This window comes from Nycticebus coucang, chromosome 14 (genome assembly GCF_027406575.1).
Source record: "Nycticebus coucang isolate mNycCou1 chromosome 14, mNycCou1.pri, whole genome shotgun sequence".
Taxonomy (NCBI): domain Eukaryota; kingdom Metazoa; phylum Chordata; class Mammalia; order Primates; family Lorisidae; genus Nycticebus; species Nycticebus coucang.
Window position 1 is genome coordinate 65,849,709 of NC_069793.1, and position 16,394 is coordinate 65,866,102.

The 16,394-nt window shown below is 36.5% G+C and overlaps 1 protein-coding gene across 2 annotated transcripts in view; it reads right to left on the bottom strand.

The window, feature by feature from the left end:
* The window catches only part of FCHSD2 (FCH and double SH3 domains 2), a 312,393-nt gene that overhangs the window by 65,491 nt on the left and 230,508 nt on the right, over nt 1-16,394 (bottom strand). For both annotated transcript variants that reach the window (XM_053561344.1, XM_053561345.1), the window contains exon 10: nt 4,334-4,429. In XM_053561344.1, the coding sequence (XP_053417319.1) occupies nt 4,334-4,429 (96 nt within the window). The remainder of the gene's footprint in view (nt 1-4,333; nt 4,430-16,394) is intronic.

Here is a 16,394-nt window from a genome sequence, read left to right on the forward strand (position 1 = left end):
CAAGCTGAAAAAACAATTAAGGACTCTATTACATTCATAGTAGTGCCAAAAAGATGAAATATTATCTAACAAAGGACGTGAAAGATCTCTATAAAGAGAACTATGAAACTCTAAGAAAAGAAATACCTGAAAATGTTAACAAATGGAAAAACATACCATGCTCATGGCTGGGAAGAAACAACATTGTTAAAATGTCCACACTACCCAAAGCAATATACAATTTTAATGCAATCCCTATTAAAGCTCCACTGTCATACTTTAAAGATCTTGAAAAAATAATACTTCATTTTATATGGAATAAAAAAAAAACCTCGAATAGCCAAGACATTACTCAGAAATAAAAACAAAGCAGGAGGAATCACGCTACCAGACCACAGACTATACTATAAATCGATAGTGATCAAAACAGCATGGTACTGGCACAAAAACAGAGAAGTAGATGTCTGGAACAGAATAGAGAACCAAGAGATGAATCCGGCTACTAACCGGTATTTGATCTTTGACAAGTCAGTTAACAACATTCAGTGGGGAAAAGATTCCCTATTTAACAAATGGTGCTGGGTGAACTGGCTGGCAACCTGTAGAAGACTGAAACTGGATCCACACCTTTCACCATTAACTAAGATAGACTCTCACTGGATTAAAGATTTAAGCTTAAGACACAAAACTATAAAAATACTAGAAGAGAGTGCAGGGAAAACCCTTGAAGAAATTGGTCTGGGTGAGCATTTTATGAGGAGGACCCCCCAGGCAATTGAAGCAGCTTCAAAAATACACTACTGGGACCTGATCAAACTAAAAAGCTTCTGCACAGCCAAGAACACACTAAGTAAAGCAAGCAAACAGCCCTCAGAATGGGAGAAGATATTTGCAGGTTATGTCTCCAACAAAGGTTTAATAACCAGAATCCACAGAGAACTCAAACATATAAGCAAGAAAAGAACAAGTGATCCCATCGCAGGCTGTGCAAGGGACTTGAAGAGAAACTTCTCTGAAGAAGACAGGCGCATGGCCTACAGACATATGAAAAAATGCTCATCATCTTTAATCATCAGAGAAATGCAAATCAAAACTACTTTGAGATATCATCTAACTCCAGTAAGATTAGCCCAGATCACAAAATCCCAGGACCAGAGATGTTGGTGTGGATGTGGAGAAAGGGGAACACTTCTACACTGCTGGTGGGAATGCAAATTAATACATTCCTTTTGGAAAGATGTTTGGAGAACACTTAGAGATCTAAAAATAGATCTGCCATTCAATCCTATAATTCCTCTACTAGGCATATACCCAGAAGACCAAAAATCACATCATAACAAAGATATTTGTACCAGAATGTTTACTGCAGCCCAATTCATAACTGCTAAGTCATGGAAAAAGCCCAATCGATCCACGAATGGATTAATAAACTGTGGTATATGTACACCATGGAATATTATGCAGCCTTACAGAAAGATGGAGACTTTACCTCTTTCATGTTTACATGGATGGAGCTGGAACATATTCTTCTTAGTAAAGTATCTCAAGAATGGAAGAAAAAGTATCCAATGTACTCAGCCCTACTATGAAACTAATTTATGGCTTTCACATGAAAGCTATAACCCAGTTATAACCTAAGCATATGGGGAATGGGGAGAGGGAAAGGAGGGAGGGGGGAGGTGGGCAGAGGGAGGGTGATTGGTGGCATTATACCTGCGGTACATCTTACAAGGGTATATGTGAAACTTAGTAAATGTAGAATGTAAATGTCTTAACACAATAACTAAGAAAATGCCAGGGGAAAAAAAAAGCATTAAGCATTTATCTTTTTCCATTATGAAAAAACTAATTACTCCCTAAGTGTTGAACATTTCTTCTCAGAAAACAGACTAGCGTGGCAGAAACGACATCATAATTGCAATCACAACAGTAATGTGTCAATTTTCAATATGGCTCTAGACAAGTCTTTTTTCCTTTCTAGGCTACAGTTTCCCCTTTAGTAAAGACAAAGTTAGCTCTATGGTTCTTTCCAGCACCCCTATTGAGGGTAAGTAAGATGTTTCAGACAAAATGAAAAGTGAGCAGCTCAATCTCTTCACTATCAACAGGAAAGGAACTTCCTAATTTAAAGGGAAAACAGAAAGCCACAGCTTGTGCATTTAGTGGCCTCTTACACTTGTATATGACTTTCATCCCAACACCAGGTCCCCCCCTCCATTAACATGCAAACCCACCTCTCCCCCCTTAACCCACACCCCATATACCTCAGCTATGGTCATTCTCAGAGCACTGACAGGGGAGAGCTCAATATCCACCAGTTGGGCAGCTGTTAAACTCTGCCCAGTAAAGATTGCACAAGGACAGAAAACACAGCACAGAGTTAGAATTTTAAGGCAAACAGGGACACAACAGCTAAGAACACTGCCTAGGAACACACAGCATCTAGAAACAAAGAAGCATTTAGGGCTGTAGTTGAGTCTTGCAAACGTGAGATGAAAGTTACTGTTATTCTTACTTGCCTTGTGGAAAATGGCAAAGATAAAATGATCTCAAATTAGTCACGATTTTAAGTTGAGCTTGATAAACTTGTCCATACCCTGTATCTTCTAATGCTCTATACTCCATTTCTCCCAAGCTTCAAAGCAGTCAAATTATAGGACAGTGTGACTGAGTTACTCATAAGCAAAAGCTGATTGATAAAAAAGGGTTATGGTTATAATACAGAGGGAAATGCTGATTTCCTACATTTCTTTATAGAGCCACTAACAGGGCTACTTAATATGAGAGAAAAGCAATGAAGATATCTCCAGCAAATGTATTTTTATTAAACTGATACCATTAAACTCTGAAACTGTATCACTGAGATAATGTGCTGGTAATGCCAACAAGTGCCTTCTCATTTAGTAGAAGTTAATTTCTTTTCTTCTTTTTTTTTTTTTGAGACAGAGTCTCAAGCTGTGGCCCTGGGTAGAGTGCTGTGATGTCATAGCTCACAGCAACCTCCAACTCTGGGGCTCAAGCGAGCCTCTATTCTCAGTTTTTCTATTTTTAGTAGAGAGGGGGGTCTCCCTTTTGCTTGGGCTGGTCTTGAACTCCTGAACTCAAGCAACCCACCTGCCTTAGCCTCCCAGAGTGCTAGGATTAAGGGAATTTCATTTTTTTATGTTATCAAATTAGCCTTTTTTTTTTTTTAATTCAAATTACGGCAAACATTTCTTACAGTACAAAACTCAAACTCAAGAACAAAAATGTAAGATTAATGCTTTTTAAAAACTGCCAATTTGAGATTTATGCTAGTACTTTAACATTCAAAGAAATGTGAAAATAATTATGAAAGGCCTATTATTTTTTATAAGGCCAACCAAAATATTTGCATATACCTATTCATTATTCCATTAATGAATTCTATTCTGGTTAAAATTTAACCACTGATTTCTTTGGAATGGTACAACATGAAGAATTTTGTGGACAGAAAGTATATATGAATAAATGTATTAAACTTTTTTCCCTCAATTGTTTTCAGATTTTCAGTAACTTGTCTTATAACTTAATCTCATTTAGAAGAAAATTGTTAGCATAAAAACATTGGGTGTGTTAGCCACATTTTAAGAAAAAAATGTCATAGTTTCTTGGCATCCCCACAGTTTTGTTATAAAAGTAATGAGATACACTCAAGTTCATCTTTTTCTCTTTCTTTTTTTTTTCTCACTTTGTTGCCTGGGCTAGCATGCAGTGGAGATATCATAGCTTACTATAACCTCAAATTCCTGGGCTCAAGCGATCTTCCTGCGTTAGCCTCTCAAGTAGCTGAGACTATAGGCCTGTGCCACCATGCCTAGTTAGTTTTAATTTTTATTTATTTTTTTGAGACAGAGTTTCACTGTGTCGCTCTTGGTAGAGTGCTATGGCATTAACAGCTCACAGCAACCTCAAACTCTTAGGTTTAAGCAATTCTCTTGCCTCACACCTCCCAAGTAGCTGGGACTACAGGCGCTCACCACAACGCCTGGCTATTTTTTGTTGTAGTTGTCATTGTTGTTTGGCAGGCCAAGGCCAGGTTCAAACCCACCAGCCTGGGTGTATGTGGCCGGCGCCCTCGCTGCTGAGCTACAGGTGCTGAGCCCCTCGTTAATTTAAAAAAAACCTTTTTCTGCAGAGAAACGGTCTCACTATGTTGCTCAGCGTGGTCTCAAACTCCTGCCCTCCTACCTTGGCATCTCAAAATGGTAGGATTATAGGTGTGAGCTGCTGCATGTGGCCACACTTAGCCTTTTTTGTCCATTCTAAGGATAACTGTTACAGAACACAAAAACAAAGGAACAGCAAATGTAGTGAAAATCCAGAATTCTCTTACAGTATCGCTGTCACAAGGCTGAAACTGGAAGGGCTGGGGTTTGTGAAATACAGCACTGTCTTGTAAAAACAGCTGAAGATTATAGTCTCGTACCACCTAAAGAGAAAAATAAAATATATTTAGGTTAATAAAATTAAAATAAAATTACAATAATTACATTTTAAAGTTTAAGGTTTATTATGCCATATATATATATATATATATATATATATATATAATTTTTTTTTTTTTTTTAAGAGACAAAGTCTCACTTTATCACCCTCGGTAGAGTGCCGTGGCATCACACAGCTCAACAGCAACCTTTAGCTCTTGGGCTTAGGCAACTCTCTTGCCTCAGCCCCCTGGGACTACAGGTGCCTGTCACAACACCCAGCTATTTTTTTGTTGTGGTTTGGCTGGGGCTGGGTTTGAACCTGCCACCCTTGGCATATGGGGCTGGCACCCTTCTTACTGAGCCGCAGGTGCCGCCCTATTATGCTGTTTTCTATATCAATGAGAATTCATCCAAGACTATGTGGTAAAAAAGAAATGATAGTGTCACACATTTTATTTTTCATTTTAGATAACAGTGGTTGTACAAATCTATTTTCTCAAAAATTTAAATTCGGAAAGTAATAGTTTAGAAACTAGCTTGGATTTGGGGATTGGACAATATGCAATATTATAAGACATCAAGAAGATAGTTATTATACAAAAAACTATCGTTTGTAATGGGAAAGGTGGGAATAGAAAAGGACATTGGTCTTTTTAGTTTCTCCCAGCCTCTTATAGCTTCTTTTATGGTGACTGCTATCCACAAGGAAATTGCCAGATAATTCCATAGCACAAAATAGTATTTTTAGAGTACTCCTTGACACCTTTTCCAGTAAGTTACATTCTAATTACCATCTTAAAGCACACCAAGAGATAGAGAAGAAAGAAATTCTCACACAGGGAGAATTCTGATACACAGAAAGCCAGCTATCTAAAAAGAATTCATTTCATTACAGACCTTGGGAAAGTGGAATCAGCAACATTTGATTATATAAAAACCAACTTTTTATTTTGGTACAGCCTCACTCTTAACTTATCTTTTATTTGCAGTACAATATAGTTCATTAGCACCTTTGCCAGGGGATGGGCAGGAAAAAAAGGTCAAAGTAGTTCTGTAGCTTTACTTTAGTAGTTCTGGGAAAGGGATTATTTTGGAAATAAAGTATAGGTATATAGTGCATTTTATTTACCAGAACAATCTTAGCTCTACTGCTTTCCTCTCCTTCACTCAACCAACCATTTAGTGAGAGAGTTTACCAGGTTCAATATTAAATGCTGGTATGAGGGGGATATGCAGATGAGTAAGATGAACAAACAAGGTTAGTGTCTTTAAGGAATTTATCATCTGGAAACTGGGACAACCAAACAGGCTACACAATTAAAATGTACTATGGAAGTATGGAGGAGAGAACAAGATAGTCCCAATTAACCAGACTGAAGATGTGAGATACGAAATGATGGGAAAAATTTGGTCAGGGAAGGCTGGCTGAATAAACATATTCTGCTTTATTCTTATATTCTATAATAGTTTTATGCTAGAACAGCTATAAAAGCTAGTGACCAAGCCCTTGGAGCCTCACTAATCATCAGGCAGAAAAACTAACATCACCCCTGTAGTTGCCAAACCTATCCTCAAGCATTACAAACTTTTTTTTTTGAGGAACAAGTTTCAACCTTTTAAAATATTAAGCTTTTTATTATGGAAAGTTACAAACACATACCAAAGTAAAAACAACAGTATAGTATTTTCATGTTCTCATCACTAATTTCCAAAAACATCCTGTCATCAAAACATTCCCTTATGGCAAGTCTTGTTTTACACATAAACCCATCTACCTCTTTCACTCCTAAGTATACTGAAGCAAGTCCTAGACAGATAATTTCATCCACAAATATTTTAGTATGGTATCTAAAAGATAAGACCTCTTTTAAAATTTATAATACTTGCATACTTGCAAAGCAACCAATAAGTATTCAAATTTCCCTGATTGTTTCTTTAAAAAAAAAAGTTTTTCAAATCAGGATCCAAATAAAACCCAGACAGTACCACTGGTTGATGATGTTGTAGATAAATTTCTTTTCATATGTAGGCTTCTTCATCTATACCTCTCTGTTCCTTATAATTTAATTGTTGAAGAATTGTATTCTTGTTCTATAGAGATTCTTATGATCGAAATTTTGTTGACTGTGTTTTGTTTCTTGTATTTCCTATAAATTGGTGTTGGGATCTAGAGCTTTAATTGGATTCAGGGGTGGTTTTATTTTGTTTTGTGTGCTTGTTTTTTTTTTTTTTTTTTTTGGAAAAGAGATGTTTACTTCCATAAGAAGGCCTACCTCTAACTGCCTTTTTTTTTTTTTTTTGCAGTTTTTGGCCAGGGTTGGGTTTGAACCCACCACCTCCAGCATATGGGGCTGGCTCCCTACTCCTTTGAGCCACAGATGCCAATGCCACCCTAACTGCCTCTTTTTATGATATTAATAGGAGTAGAGGGCTAAATGGTAGCCCTTCCAAAAGATATGTCCAAAATCTGTGAATGCTACTTTATTTAGAAAAAGGAACTTTGAAAATGCAATAAAGGCAAAGACATTTGAGGCCACCCTAGATTACCTGGGTGGACCATAAACCCAATGATAAGTGTCTTCATGAAAGATAACCAAAGAGAATATAGACAAAAAAGGAGGAGAGGATGCAATGATGGAGGCTAAGAAGGTAGTGACGTGGCCACTTGCCAGGGACTGTTGGGAGCCAGAATCAAGGACCTGACTTCCCATAAAGACCTTTGGAGGAAGTGCAGCCTGCTGACATTTGGATTGCAGGTGACTGGCCTGCAGAACAGAGTTAATAAATTTCCATTATTTTACATCACCCATTTATAGTAATATTTACCATATCAGTTAGAAAGCTGATAAAATAACCTTTGCTGATAAGTGCTTAAATTCATTAGGTGTTACAAAAAATATTTTTTCTAATTCTACCATTTCTTTTTCATTTGTTAGCTGGGATACTTCTATAAGAAAAACATTCGTAAGTCAACTATTTATTATATTTACTTTGAGAAACAGTTTAGTTACTTTAGGTACAGGTTGTATTACGGCCCACCCAGGTAAACTAAGTAAGGCAGGATAAACACTAATTCTTTCTCTTTATTATCTAGTTTTCAAATTGAATTGCTTCTCTAGCAACCTCCCCAAAATGACCAATTATAGTTTTAATAAACTATTACTATGAAGTTATGCATTAAAAACATTCAGTGTGTATTTATACAATTTTAGAAATTTCCTATAGTTATTAACCACCATGAGGCTCAAATTAAGTTTTTTTTTCCCCTAACATACTAATGGGTAGCAATCCATTAAGTTTTTTTTGCTGTGGTTGTTATTGTTGGGGATTCATTGAGGGTACATAAACCAGGTTACACTGATTGCATTTGTTAGGTAAAGTCCCTCTTGCAATCGTGTCTTGCCCCCAAAAGGTGTGGCACACACCAAGGCCCCACCCCCCTCCCTCCTTCCCTTTTTCTGCTTTTCCTTTCCCCACCCCTCCCTCCTTCTTTCTCTCTCTGCTCTCCCCTTCCCCCAGCCCCACCATGACCTTAACTGTCATTAATTGTCCTCATATCAAAATTGAGTACATAGGATTCATGCTTCTCCATTCTTGTGATGCTTTACTAAGAATAATGTCTTCCACGTCCATCCAGGTTAATACAAAGGATGTAAAGTCTCCATCTTTTTTAATGGCTGAATAGTATTCCATGGTGTACATATATCACAGCTTGTTAATCCATTCCTGGGTTGGTGGGCATTTAGGCTGTTTCCACATTTTGGCGATTGTAAATTGAGCTGCAATAAACAGTCTAGTACAAGTGTCCTTATGATAAAAGGATTTTTTTCCTTCTGGGTAGATGCCCAGTAATGGGATTGCAGGATCAAATGGGAGGTCTAGCTTGAGTGCTTTGAGGTTTCTCCATACTTCCTTCCAGAAAGGTTGTACTAGTTTGCAGTCCCACCAGCAGTGTAAAAGTATTCCCTTCTCTCCACATCTATGCCAGCATCTGCGGTTTTGAGATTTTGTGATGTGGGCCATTCTCACTGGGGTTAGATGGTATCTCAGGATTGTTTTGATTTGCATTTCTCTAATATATAGGGATGATGAACATTTTTTCATATGTTTGTTAGCCATTCGTCTGTCTTCTTTAGAGAAGGTTCTATTCATGTCTCTTGCCCATTGATATATGGGATTGTTGGCTTTTTTCATGTGGATTAGAGTTCTCTATAGATCCTAGTTATCAAGCTTTTGTCTGATTGAAAATATGCAAATATCCTTTCCCATTATGTAGGTTGTCTATTTGCTTTGGTTGTTGTCTCCTTAGCTGTACAGAAGCTTTTCGATTTAATGAAGTCCCATTTGTTTATTTTTGTTGTTGTTGCAATTGCCATGGCAGTCTTCTTCATGAAGTCTTTCCCCAGGCCAATATCTTCCAGTGTTTTTCCTCTGCTTTCTTGGAGGATTTTTATTGTTTCATGCCTTAAATTTAAGTCCTTTATCCATCTTGAATCAATTTTTGTGAGTGGGGAAAGGTGTGGGTCCAGTTTCAGTCTTTTACATGTGGATATCCAGTTCTCCCAGCACTATTTATTGAATAGGGAGTCTTTCCCCCCAGGTATGCTCATGTTTGGTTTATCAAGGATTAGGTGGTTGTAAGATGTTAGTTTCATTTCTTGGTTTTCTATTCGATTCCAAAAGTCTGTCTCTATTTTTGTGCCAGTACCATGCTGTTTTGACCACTCTGGCTTTGTAGTTGAGCCTAAAATCTGGTATGGTGATGCCCCCAGCTTTATTTTTATTACTAAGAACTGCCTTAGCTATACGGGGCTTTTTCTGGTTCCATACAAAATGCAGAATCATTTTTTCCAAATCTTGAAAGTATGATGTTGGTATTTTAATAGGAATGGCATTGAATAGGTAGATTGCTTTAGGAAGTATAGACATTTTAACAATGTTGATTCTTCCCAGCCATGAGCATGGTATGTTCTTCCATTTGTTAATATCCTCTGTTATTTCCTTTCTTAGGATTTCATAATTTTCTTTATAGAGGTCCTTCACCTCCTTTCTCAGGTATATTCCTAGGTATTTCATTTTCTTTGAAGCTATGGTGAAGGGAGTTGTGTCCTTAATTAGCTTCTCATCTTGACTGTTATTGGCGTATATACAAAGGCTACTGACTTGTGGACATTGATTTTATATCCTGAAACATTACTGTATTTTTTGATGACTTCCAGGAGTCTTGTCGTTGAGTCTTTGGGATTCTCTAAGTATAAGATCATTTTGTCAGCAAAGAGAGAGTTTGACCTCCTCTGCTCCCATTTGCATTCCCTTTATTTCCTTGTCTTGCCTAATTGTATTGGCTAGAACTTCCAGCACTATGTTGAAAAGTAAAGGTGACAGAGGACAACCTTGTCTGGTTCCAGTTCTAAGAGGAAAAGCTTTCAGTTTTACTCCATTCCATAAAATATTAGCTGTAGGGTTGTCATAGATAGCTTCAATTAGTTTCAGAAATGTGCCACCTATGCCCATTAGAAAAGGATGCTGGATTTTTATCAAATGCTTTTTCTGCATCTATTGAGAGGATCATATGGTCTTTATTTTTGCTTCTGTTAATATAGTGGATAATGTTTATGGACTTGCGTATGTTAAACCAGCCTTGCATCCCTGGGATGAAACCTACTTGATCATGATATATGACTTTTTTGATGATAAGCTGTAATCTATTGGCTAGGATTTTGTTGAGCATTTTTGCATCTATATTCATGAGTAAAATTGGTCTGAAATTCTCCTTTTTAGTTGGGTCTTTTCCTGGTTTTGGTATCAGGGTTATGTTTGCTTCATAGAACGTGTTGGGGAAGATTCCTTCCTCAATTTTTTGGAATAATTTCTGCAGTACAGGAATAAGCTCTTCCTTGAAGGTTTGATAGAATTCTGGTATGAAGCCATCTGGACCAGTGCATTTTTTTGTTGGAAGCTCATTTATTGTTTCTTTAATCTCAATGCTTGAAATTGGTCTGTTCAGGAGCTCTATTTCTTCCTGGTCTAGGAAGAGGGTGTGATTCCAAATATTGATCCATTTCCTTCACATTGTCAAATTTCTGGGCATAGAGTTTCTGGTAGTATTCAGAGATGATCTCTTGCAATCCATTAAGTTTTAATAGCACAAATGTACTGTGTATATATTTATGTACTGTGAGCTCAACTGTAAAAATCTAAGATTTTTTCTGCACCCTTCCCACATCTGGAAGCAATTTTTACTTCCTTGGGGGTGATACAACCCTTCCTGAGAATGTAGACCCTAGAGGTAACCATACTCCTGAATTCTGTATTTAATATTCTCCCTTTTCTTCAAAAAAAAAAAAAAAGTTTTACTATATCTGATATACTTCAAAATAAGACTGTTTTCTTGCATATTTTTAAACTTTGCATAAATAGTATATTTTTATATTCACCTGAAACCTGCTTTTTTTGCTCAAAATTATACTTGTGAGTTTCATCCATATTAATATTTACATCTTTCATTTTACTGCTGTACGATAGTTTCCATTACTCTTCCTACTAGCAATTGGGTGGTTTCTAGCTTTTTTCTCTTACAAAGAAAGCTATTATGAATATTCTTCTAAAAGTTTTCTAGAATACACGTGCAAAAGTTTGTCTAGGAAACATAGGAGTGGAACTGCCAGGTCATAAAGTAAATACATTTTTAAATTGAATAGATAATGCCAAATGTTTTCAAATTGGATGGGCCAATTTGTATCCCTCAGGGTAGTGTGTGAGTTTCTGTTAATCCATATTCTTACTACATTCCTGTTTTTACTTTTGTCCATTTTATCATGTAAAATGGAATCTCACTGTGGTTTTAGTTTCCTTTTCCTTATTAACGATGAAAGCTACTTTTATTAGTTTGCTAGGGTTGCCATATCAAAGTATCACAGATTAGGTGGCTTATACATCAGAAATTTCTTTCTTTCTTTTTTTTTTTTTTTGAGATAGTTTTTTACAGTTTTGGAGGCTAGCAGTCCAAGATCAAGGTGTTGGCAGGGCTGATTTCTTCTGATGGTAATTGTCCTTGGCTTTTATGTTGACTGTTTTCTGCTGGTATCCTCACATGGTCTTCTCTCTGTGCCTGTTTGTGTCTCTTTTTATAAGAACACTATTGATACTGGATCAGGGCCCACCCATATGACCTTATTTTACCTTAATTACCTCTCAAAAGAGCCTATTTCCAAATACAGTCACATTCTGAGGTACTAGGGATTAGTTCATCAACATAAGAATTTTGGAAGGGGGGGTGGCGCCTGTGGCTCAGTGAGTAGGGCACCGGCCCCATATGCCAAGGGTGGCGGGTTCAAACCCAGCCCCGGCCAAACTGCAACAAAAAAATAACCGGGTGTTGTGGCGGGCACCTGTAGTCCCAGCTACTCGGGAGGCTGAGGCAAGAGAATCGCTTAAGCCCAGGAGCTGGAGGTTGCTGTGAGCTGTGTGATGCTACGGCACTCTACCAAGGGCCATAAAGTGAGACTCTGTCTCTACAAAAAAAAAAAAAAAAAAAAAAAGAATTTTGGAAGGGGCACAATTCAGCCCTTAACAATATGTTTTTATATAGTAATGGTTTTTTTATATTTTTCGTTCTGGGAGATGCATGCTTATGATGTATTTATTGGTAGTTCATTCCTTTTTATGGGTCAATAATAATTCCATTGTATAAATATATCATATATTATCTAGTCATCAGTTGATGGGCATTTGGGTTGGTTCCACTTTTTGGTTACTATCAATAATGCTATGAACACTCTGTAAGAATTTTAATTTTAACTCCTGTTTTCAATACTCTTGACTACATACCCAGGAGTGCAAGTGCCAAGTCAAATGGTACCTGAATTGCTGGACTATTTCCCATAGTATCTGCAACATTATATTCCCACCAACAACATATGAAGGTTCTAATTTCTCTATATCTTTGTCAACACATATTATTTATTTATTTATTTAGAGACAGAGTCTTACTTTGTCGCCCTCAGTAGAGTGCTGTAGCGTCACAGCGCACAGCAATATCCAGCTCTTGGGCTTAGGCGATTCTCTTGCCTAGCCTCCTAAGTAGCTGGGACTACAGGCGCCTGCCACAAAACACCCAGCTATTTTTTGTTGTAGTTTGCCTGGGGCTGGGTTTGAACTCGCCAGTGTAGGTATATGGGGCTGGCACCCTACTCAATGAGCCACATGTGCCACCCTCACATATTATGTTTTAATTAAAGCCAAACCAGCAGTTAGGAAGTAGTATCTCATTATAGTTTTGATTTGTATTTCCTTGACCAGTGATGAACATTTTTGCATGTGCTTGTGGACCATTTATCTATCTTTTCAAGAGAAATATTTATTCAGGTTCTTTGTGCATGGTCAAATTGGGTTCTTTGTGTTGCTGAGTTGTAAGAGTTCTTTACATATTCTCAATATTAAATTCTTATAAGTGATAAGGAAATATTTTCTATCATCTTTTGTGTTCACATTCTTTTTATATGTTCACATTCTTGATAATGCCCCTTGATATACAAAAGCTTTTTTTTTTTTTTTTTTGCAGTTTTTGGCTGGGGCCAGGCTTGAACCTGCCACCTCCAGTATATGGGGCCAGCGCCCTACTCCTCTGAGCCACAGGCACCGCCCACAAAAGCTTTTAATTTGATGAATCTAATTATCTGTTTTATTTTTTCTATTGTTCCTCATGCTTTTGATGTCAAATCTAAGAATATACTGCCAGATCCAAGGTCATAAAAATGTACCTCTGTGTTTTCTTCTGTAGTTAGATCATTGATCTATTATGAATTAATTTTTGTGAAGCAGGGGTTCAAATTGATTCTTTTGTATGCAGGCATCCATTTGTTTCAGAACCTTTTTTTGAGAGACTATTCTTTCTCCATTGAATGATCAGGAGACCCTTGTCAAAAATCAATTGACCACATATGTTTGGGTTTATTTCTGGATTCTCAATTCTATTCCTTGATCTACGTGTGTATCCCTATGCCTATACCACACTATCTTGATTACTGATAACTAATCAGTCATAAAGTAACTACGAAGTTACTACTTTGTGGTAAGTTTGAAATTGGGAAATGTGAATCCTCTAACTTTGTTTTTCTTTTTCAATATTGTTTTAGATATTTAGGGCTATTTATAAATCCCTGTAAATTTGAGGACTGGCCTTTCCATTTCTGAAAAAAAGGCCATTGGAATTTTGATAGGAATTGCATTGAATCTGTAGATCCACAGATTCCTTCTATTCCTAACTGAAGAATATTACAATATTAGTAATATGAAATCTCCCAATCCATGAACATTTATTATTTCCATTTATTTGGTCTTTGATTTATTTCAGCAATGTTTTATAGTTTCAGAGTGCAAGTCTCTAATAACTTGGTTAAATTTATTTATAAATATTTTATTTATTCAGTACTATTGTTGTTGGAATTGTTTTATTAATTTTCTTTTTTGAACATTCAGTGATGGAGTATAGAAACACAATTTTTGTGTTTTAGTTTTCTTCTAACTTTGCTGTATTTATTTGTTCTAGTAGTTTTACAGGTTCTATGGGATTTTCTACATATAATCATGTCACCTGTAAACGGAGGTGTTTTAGTTCTTCTTTTTCAATTTGGATGCCTTTTCTTTCTTTTTCTTACTTAACTGCTCTGGCTAGGACTTCCAGTACAATGGCGAACAGTAGTATTCTGTGGGCATCTTTGTCTCGTTCATTGTCTTGGTGGGAGAAGCTTTCAGCCTTTTATTATTAAATATAATATTAGCTGTTGTGTTTTGCAAATGCTATCATGTTATTTAAGTTACCTTCTATTACTAGTCTACTGAATGTATTTTTTTTTGGTCATGAAAGAATGCTGAATTTTGTCAGTTCTGTCAAATGCTTTCTTTGTGTCTACTGAAATGATCAGATAGTCCTTACCCACATTTCATTAAATTTACTTTTTTTGGCTAATCTTTAGTTAGCTTTTGATTAGTCTAACATTAGACAATTTAATTCCAGAGAAATATAGAAGAACATTATTATTTTCTGAATTGTTAAAAGAACTATATTATTAATCAATAGAAAGTTCCTTATAGAGAAAGCAAGCAAGCACATGCGAACAAACTATAAAGACCAATAGAGCTATCTATGCAGTTATTATCCTAGGAAAAATATCTATGAGAACATCTGCTATAGTTACATATACAAAGCATTTCATAAAATATTAAGGAGCAAAGCAAGCTTCATAAATAATTAAAATTTAACAAAAGCCCCCAGGACCAGCTGTTTCCATTTTGGGGATGAATGATACAGACAGCATCTTAACATATGCAGCATGTAAGAAGGATTACCACAAATATCTTTGGGATTCCGTTTGTAAACGAACACATAATATAAAACTTGTAGGTGGAGCTCTTCTGGTACCTAGAACAAAAGGGCACATCTCCTAGATATCTAGATACATCATTCTCACTAAATTTTTATCTAATCTAAACGTAAGAGTATTTCATTTATTCCTCATCCCAGGGGAGTGAGTACTCATATGAGTAAATGCAGAAAATGAAAGCTTATCTCTTTATGTGGTCCAAACTAGTTTATGAATTCTCAATTCTTAATTTTTCTATTAAAATAATATAAACTTAAGAGATTATACAGCAGAAGATCATGGAAAGTACTATGAGTGTGTGGGCTCAAGTAAATCATATAAACTTCCTAAGTCCACTTTCCTTTCTATAAAATGAGCATGGTAATACCAAACTTGCAGGATTCAAGATATATAATATGCTAAAAACTCTTAGGAAACTGTTAAGAATGTATAAAATATTAGCTATTTGTTATGATTATGTTTACCTGTTTTATAGCATATCCAGTCTAACTTATTCTTGGAAAAAAATTTTCAAGGAATTTTGTTGGAAGATAACCATTCTGACAAAATTGGGACAAATTAGAATAAAAATAAAATAAAAAAATTTTTTTTGGTTTGTTTTTGAGACAGAGACTCACTTTGTTGCCCTGGGTAGAATGCTATGGCGTCAGCATAGCTCACAGCAACCTCAAACTCTTGGGCTCAAACAATCCTCTTGACTTAAGTCTTCTCAGTACCTGAGACTACAGCTGTCTGCCACAACGCCAGGCTAGTTTTTCTTTTCTTTTTTTCTTGTAGAGACAGAGTCTCACTTTATGACCCTCAGTAGAGTTCCGTGGTGTCACACTGCTCACAGCAACCTCCAACTCCTGGGCTTAGGCGATTCTCTTGCCTCAGCCTCCCGAGTAGCTGGGACTACAGGCGCCCGTCACAATGCCCAGCTATTTTTTTGTTGCAGTTTGGCCAGGGCCGAGTTTGAACCTGCCACCCTCAGTATATGGGGCCGGTGCCTTACAGACTGAGCTGCAGGCACTGCCCCAGGGCTAGTTTTTCTATCTGTAATAGAGATTGGGTCTCCCTCTTGCTGACTTTAAGCAATCCACCCACTTCAGCCTCCTGCTCACAGGTGTGAGCCACCGTGCCCAAATACAACATATAATAAAGTTAGAAATGAAAAGTGGCACTCTATTGCACTAATACTCCCACTGAATGGAAATGGCAAAACTCATGATGGATTAACAAAGTCACCACTGATTATTAAAGGGGAAAAAAATGTAGAAATAACAAAAGTCCTACATATCACAGAATACAGTTAAAGTAGAAGATTTTTTTTCAGCCTTACACAGGGGTTTATTCAAAAACAAGAAAGACTAAAAATAAAGGACCTAATAGAAAAAGAAGGGGTTGAAAGGGAAAAAAGAATATAAATAAATGTATGTATTACCATTGAGCCATACATTTAAAAAATGATAAAGATAAATTATATATTTTACCTCAACAAAATTAAATAAAAAATAAAAAAAGAAGCTTGAAAAAGAACAAGAAAATAAACTGTAACAAAGTAGAGTCACAGCATGTCTCTTAGGGGCGGGACACAATTATA